This window comes from Cyprinodon tularosa, unplaced genomic scaffold, assembly GCF_016077235.1.
Source record: "Cyprinodon tularosa strain WSP-4 unplaced genomic scaffold, ASM1607723v1 ctg411, whole genome shotgun sequence".
Taxonomy (NCBI): Eukaryota; Metazoa; Chordata; class Actinopteri; order Cyprinodontiformes; family Cyprinodontidae; genus Cyprinodon; species Cyprinodon tularosa.
In genome coordinates, this window is record NW_024039132.1 from 275,637 (window position 1) to 282,348 (window position 6,712).

At 38.3% G+C, this 6,712-nt stretch overlaps 1 protein-coding gene across 1 annotated transcript in view; it reads left to right on the forward strand.

Moving 5' to 3' along the window:
* Positions 1 to 6,351, forward strand: part of tcaim (T cell activation inhibitor, mitochondrial) — a 29,956-nt gene extending 23,605 nt beyond the window's left edge. The window contains exons 10-11 of the mRNA XM_038298674.1: positions 2,398 to 2,529; positions 5,864 to 6,351. Coding sequence (XP_038154602.1) covers positions 2,398 to 2,529; positions 5,864 to 6,089 — 358 coding nt within the window. The 3' untranslated portion in view covers positions 6,090 to 6,351. The remainder of the gene's footprint in view (positions 1 to 2,397; positions 2,530 to 5,863) is intronic.
* The last annotated feature ends 361 nt before the right edge of the window (positions 6,352 to 6,712 follow it).

A 6,712-nucleotide genomic window follows, 5' to 3' on the forward strand; every position in this document is an offset into this window, starting at 1 on the left:
TGGATGTTGGAATACATCAGGTAAAAGCAAGAAAAAACAGAGAAAGACAGAGAAAACATGTAATATGTAGCCAACATTTGGTAGAAGAATGTTTTCAAGATGACTTGGATAATAGCGCGTTGTGAAAAACACCAGATACAGCACTGGGACTTGATCAACAGCCGATACCACACCGTGACGTCACTAACCAGTAGGTGGCAGTAGTGTTCTTTGACAAACATGGATGCCTCCAGTAAAGCACATTCAGATGAAAATTACTCTTGATTTAAAACACTGATCATTTATTGAACAGTATGTAATAATTTCATATTTAAAGGACTTTCAGGACTTTGAATTCTGAATATGAGCAGGCTTTTCCTTTAATAGGAACAGTTTGGTGTGATTACAGTTGTTGATTTTGACCTGGCTGGACTGGAGCAGAGCAAAATAGCTCTGCTCTGTATTTTGACGGTGAAGGACGGAGAAGACGAACGTTTGGAGGAGTAGCTGTAAATGTGGAACAGTTCTGATTGATTAACATGACAGACAAGTACGCAGCATGACATACATGAGCGGGGCGGAGCGCTGGCAGAGTACAGGTGCTGGTCATAAAATTAGAATATCATGAAAAAGTAGATTGATTTCAGTAATTCCATTTAAAAAGTGAAACTTGTATATTATATTCATACATTACATACAAACTCATATATTTCAGATGTTTATTTTGTTTAATTTTGATGATTACAAATGACAACAAATGAAAATCTCAAATTCATCATATCAGAAAATTAGAATATTGTGAAAAGGTTCAAAATTGATGGCCCCTGGTGCCACACTCTAATCAGCTAATTAACTCAAACCACCTGCAAAAGCCTTTAAATGGTCTTTCAGTCTAGTTCTATAGGCTACACAATCATGGGGAAGACTGCTGACTTGACAGTTGTCCAAAAGACGACCATCGACACCTTGCACAAGGAGGGCAAGACACAAAAGGTCATCGCTAAAGAGGCTGGCTGTTCACAGAGCTCAGTGTCCAAGCACATTAATAGAGAGGCGAAGGGAAGGAAAAGATGTGGTCGAAAAATGTGTACAAGCAAGAGAGATAACCGCACCCTGGAGAGGAAAAGAAGAGAGGCACTTCATCCACGTTGCTTGAAGTCCAGTGTAAAGTTTCCACAGTCAGTGATGGTTTGGGGTGCCATGTCATCTGCTGGTGTTGGTCCATTGTGTTTTCTGAGGTCCAGGGTCAACGCAGCCACATACCAGGAAGTTTTAGAGCACTTCATGCTTCCTGCAGCTGACCAACTTTTTGGAGATGCAGATTTCACTTTCCAACAGGACTTGGCACCTGCACACAGTGCCAAAGCTACCAGTACCTGGTTGAAGGACCATGGTATCCCTGTTCTTAATTGGCCAGCAAACTCTCCTGACCTTAACCCCATAGAAAATCTATGGGGTATTGTGAAGAAGAAGATGCAATACACCAGACCCAACAATTCAGAAGAGCTAAAAGCCACTATTAGAGCAACCTGGGCTATCATAACACCTGAGCAGTGCCACAGACTGATCGACTCCATGCCACGCCGCATTGCTGCAGTAATACAGGCCAAAGGAGGCCCAACTAAATACTGAGTGCTGTACATGCTCATACTTTTCATGTTCATACTTTTCAGTTGGCCAACATTTCTATAAATCCTTTGTTTTTATTGGTCTTCAGTAATATTCTAATTTTCTGATATGATGAATTTGAGATTTTCATTTGTTGTCATTTGTAATCATCAAAATTAAACAAAATAAACATCTGAAATATATGAGTTTGTATGTAATGTATGAATATAATATACAAGTTTCACTTTTTAAATGGAATTACTGAAATCAATCTACTTTTTCATGATATTCTAATTTTATGACCAGCACCTGTATGTGGAATCTACGGGTTAGGGTTAGGATTCCAGGTCCTAGCTCCCTCCCATTTGCAACTTTGCTTCTTATGGTGACTGACCCACTTCCTCCTTGTCTTAAGTGTCCTTGCTGATTGGAAGTATTCAGATCAAAACAACGTCTTTCACAAATGTTTGTGGAACCTTCGTGAGCCTGTTTATAAGTTTATAACATCTGCATTTCTAGCCTGAAAGGCACAAAATAGCTTGTCTGCTGTCAGACTACTTTACTGTTTAAAGTTGATCAGAAAAAAACAGGTTAAAAAGTTTGGCTTTGGTAAAATATTACAACCATTTGTTCACATATTTGTGAATGAACCTAAAAGAGTGAATGTTATATATTCCTGTTTCAGTTTGTAAATCTGCTTGTGCATCAGAATTAGATCAGATCTAATAAAAAACTGTTGCGGATCCTTTTTAACTGATTATGTGATTGGTTTCCTGAGCCTCCTTAGCATTACTGTTTCTGTCTTTGCAGTGACCGCTCTGCTCCTAGCCTCCATGAGATGGGGCACTTCATTATCCCCACCAGCTGTGACCCTCGCAAACTCCAGCTGTTCCTGCAGAGACACGCCTCCGAGGCTAGAAGTCGTGCCCTTCACAGAAATCGGTAAGCCACTGTCGTTTCTCAATTCACAAGAACGCGAGTATGAACTTCTGTCCTCTCCAAGTACGATCTTGAGAAGAACACAGGAAAGTATGGGGAGAACAGGAGCAGACCGTATAAATATGGATCAATTGGAACAGAAGCGATGACATCACCACGCGCTCAGATCATCTGGAGCTGCTTTTCACGTTCTGTTATTAATTAGTCTTTAGATCGGAGGTCATCAACAGAGGGTCCACAGAGGTACTGCATGGAATCTTGGTCTCATCAGACCAGAGACCAGATAGTCTGGGACTAAGCATGCTTAGTGTGAGGGATTGCATTCAAGTCAATGAGTCGATGCAATCAACTGGTTTTCCTTAGATAGAAACATTTTTTGGCTAACTCTATGCAGGCTTTCATATATCTTACACTGAGGAGAGGCTTCCGTCGGGCCACTCTGCCATAAAGCCCCGACCGGTGGAGGGTTGCAGTAATAGTTGATACTTTGCTCAGTCACAGTGATCGTTGGGCTCTTCTTTACCTCTCTCACCAAGGCTCTTTTCCCACCATTGCTCCGTTTGGCTAGACGGCCAGGTTTAGGAAGAGTTGTGGTCGTCCCAAACTTCTTCCATTTATGGATTATTGAGTTCTTAGGCACCTTGAATGCTGCAGAAATTCTACTATAATCTTGGCCAGATCTGTGCCTTGCCAAAACTCTGTGTCTGAACGAATTGGGCAGTTTCTCAACATTCTGGTTTGCTCTGACATGCACTGTGAGCTGTAAGCTCTTATATACTGTAGACAGGTGAGTTCCTTTCCTAATCAAGTCCAATCAGCATAATTAAACACAGCTGGACTCCAGTAAAGGAGCAGAACCATCTCAAGGAGGATCGGAAGAAATGAACAGCATGTGAGTTAAACATGAACGTCACAGCAAAGGGTCTGACCAGTGATGGGTTCATGAGGCGTCATGAAAGGTTCTGACACGTTGGCAAACTGTATTGATACTTGTCCATTCTGTGTCACTGAATATTGACACCTGCTGGACATTTAAAAACACTACAGGCACAGACACTGATTTGATAACCTTTATTAAAATCATTTAGAACCATTGTTTGCTTAAATTTATATTTCATATTTTCGTTTAAATTGAGAACATGTTAGATTTTTTCAGATTTTTAGACAATACATAAATTTGAACGGATAACGAGAAAATGTAAGTGAGCATTTGGGATTAGGATCTATTTATTTATATAACATATTAACAGTAAGAACAGCAAACTAAGAGTCAATATCAATTTAGATCAGTTGAGTGATATCTGAGATATCTAGTTTTATAAGCCACAAAAGATCCGAATTTGTTTTTGATGCGTTGACAGATGCGCTCATAAACACAGTTTACTGTGTCAGTCAGTTTGAAACAGCTACAGCGCACGCTTCACAGCAAAAGCTGCACCAATCCACCTATTGATCTCCCGCTCCATCTTCCCCTCATTCGTGAGCAAGAACTCAAGATACTCAAGAATCTTGTTTACACAAGATTAATTCAACATTTGGACAAAAATAATATTCTATATGCACACCAGTATGGTTTTAGGAAGCAACACTCTACGTACATGGCACTTGTCCAATTTTTGACTAAAATATACAAAGCAAAAGATAGAAAAGAAAACACTGTAGGTATTTTTCTGGATCTTTCAAAAGCATTCGATACCGTTAACCATATTATTCTGTTATGGTATTGGAAATAAGTCACTACTCTGGTTCACTAGTAACCTTTCAGACCGGTATCAAACTGTCAACTATAATGGGACAGAATCTCCTCTCCTTCCTCTTCAGTGCGGTTTACCACAAGGTTCCATCTTGGGTCCCCTGTTATTTTTAATATATGTTTATGACCTCCTAATGTTTCAGATAAACTTTCTAAAATCTTATTTGCAAATGATACAAGTGTGTTTTACTCCCATAAAAACCCTGACATTTTAATAAACGTAGTTAATGAAGAACTTGACAAATTATCTTCTTGGTTCAAGTCCAATAAATTGTCACTTAACATAAAAAAAAAAAACAAGTTATATATATTTTTGGTTATAAATTTGATACATTTAAATCTCCAATAAAAATTCAAATTGATAATACTTTTATTAATAATGTTAGATCTGCTTGTTTGCTCGGTGTTATTCTAGATGATTCTTTATTCTGGAAACCTCATATTAGTGCCATAAGTACAAAAATAGCCAAAGTGTATACTCGGTATACTAGGAAAAAATCTGGCACCTGATTAACTAAAAAGTTGCAATTATTTTATATTATTCAATGTTATATCCATATATTAATTACTGTAATGTTGCTTGGGCTAGCACCCACCCAACTAAACTTGAATCTGTTTTTCGACTTCAGAAGTGAGCTTTAAGACTAATATTTTGTGTAAATCGTAGGCACCCCTCCCAACCACTGTTTGCTCAGGCAAGTATTCTTAGTGTTTATCAAGTGAATCAACTTCAAATAGCTTTATTCGTTTATAGCTTTATAAAAAGGGTAGTTTCCCAGCAGTTTTGTAATATTTTTACTTTTAATAATGAATTTCACTAGTATCCAACTCGTAGTAGTTGTCTTATCAGGCCTCCTTACTCTCGTACAACTCAAACACAGTTTAGTGTATTATACAGAGGATCAAGGATATGGAACAGTCTTCCCACATCACTGATAGATCTTTCTAAAGAACAAATTCAAACGGAGATTAAAATTGCTGTTACTAAGTTGTCTGAACTTTTCATATGAATTTGTGGTCTAAATTATATGTTAAATTGTTTTATTCAAAGAAATGCTGTTTTGTTTTGTTTATGTTTTTTACACAATATCATATAGATGTCTGAAATGGTGAAATATATTTATTTTTATGGAGACTGCCACTCATTAAGCCCCTTGTGGGGTTTTTGGCAGTTGTCCATCACATTTTCTTTTTTAGTGAAACATTATTCTGTTTTTATGTTTTTGTTGTGAAAATAAATAATATAAAAATACTTAAACTCCTTACTTAACTTAAATACTCAAAGGGGCAGTAGGAGAAGGCACTCTACCCTTTTCCGGCTCAAGACCATTGTCTCGGATTTAGAGGCACTGATCCTCACCCCGGCCGCTTCACATTGCTCGAGTGTGATCTGTTGATCTCGCTCTGATGAAGCCAATGGTTCTAGAAACACTCCTAAATATCCTTTTTATCAAAGGGTTTTTTTCTTGACATGTTGGATTAAATATTCTGTTTATTCACCCAACTTTGGGACCCCTTCTCTAGGAAGTAGAATGTTGTGTTATTGACTGTCCTTGTGTTTTTCTGTCTTTGTGTTCTGTTAAGGTTGCTGGCAGAAGAAGAGGCGGTAGTAACTTCATGTCTCCAGCGGCTGTCTCTGAGGGGCCTTTCCAAGGAGCCCAGTGTTAGCTCCACACAGATGATCCTCTGTTGCAGAAGGCTAATGGAGCAGCACTCCCCACTCATGCAGGGGCTCCATGTCTGCGTTTCTCATTTTTATTCTGTCATGCAGGATGGGGACTTATGTGTCCCCTGGAATTGGAAGAGCTGAGACCAACCCTGGGTTTTGCCAGTGATGGTTGTCAGATAGTTTTGGTTCTTCATGTGAGGCACTTTATTTTGATTTTCATAGCAACAACATTAACAGAAAAGGGACAGACAGAAACTGCTGCTTTAAGGCTTTACTGGGATCACCTAGGAAGGAATATTTTAAATTTACACAATGATGTAAAGAAAAGACTTCTATGTTCAAGCAAAGATGTATACATACAATAAAATATTTGCCGTTACAAATGACTGTCCTGTTGCATGAATAAAGCCTCATTCCAAGAGATTTCCAACTGTAAATCAGCAGGAAACTGTCCTCAAGAAGCTCCACATCTCTTCGTCCAGTGCTTCCAATACTGAGGAGGAAAAGCTTATACATTCCCACTTATTGTTGTTCACTTTATTTTTCTGACTCTAACTAGTCCTGTAGTTTTCAACCGATTTCAACAATTTTGGTATCAAAACTTTCAGCTTTTTCAGGAGAATCTTGCTATGTCTTTGGGTAAAGATATTTTTTGTAGTTTTTCGCGATATTCAGCTTTTTCTGCGTTTTTTTTGTCCCATTGAAATGCATGTAGAATTCTTACATTTCAGCAAATTTCAGCTGAAACTTCATCATCTTTGACC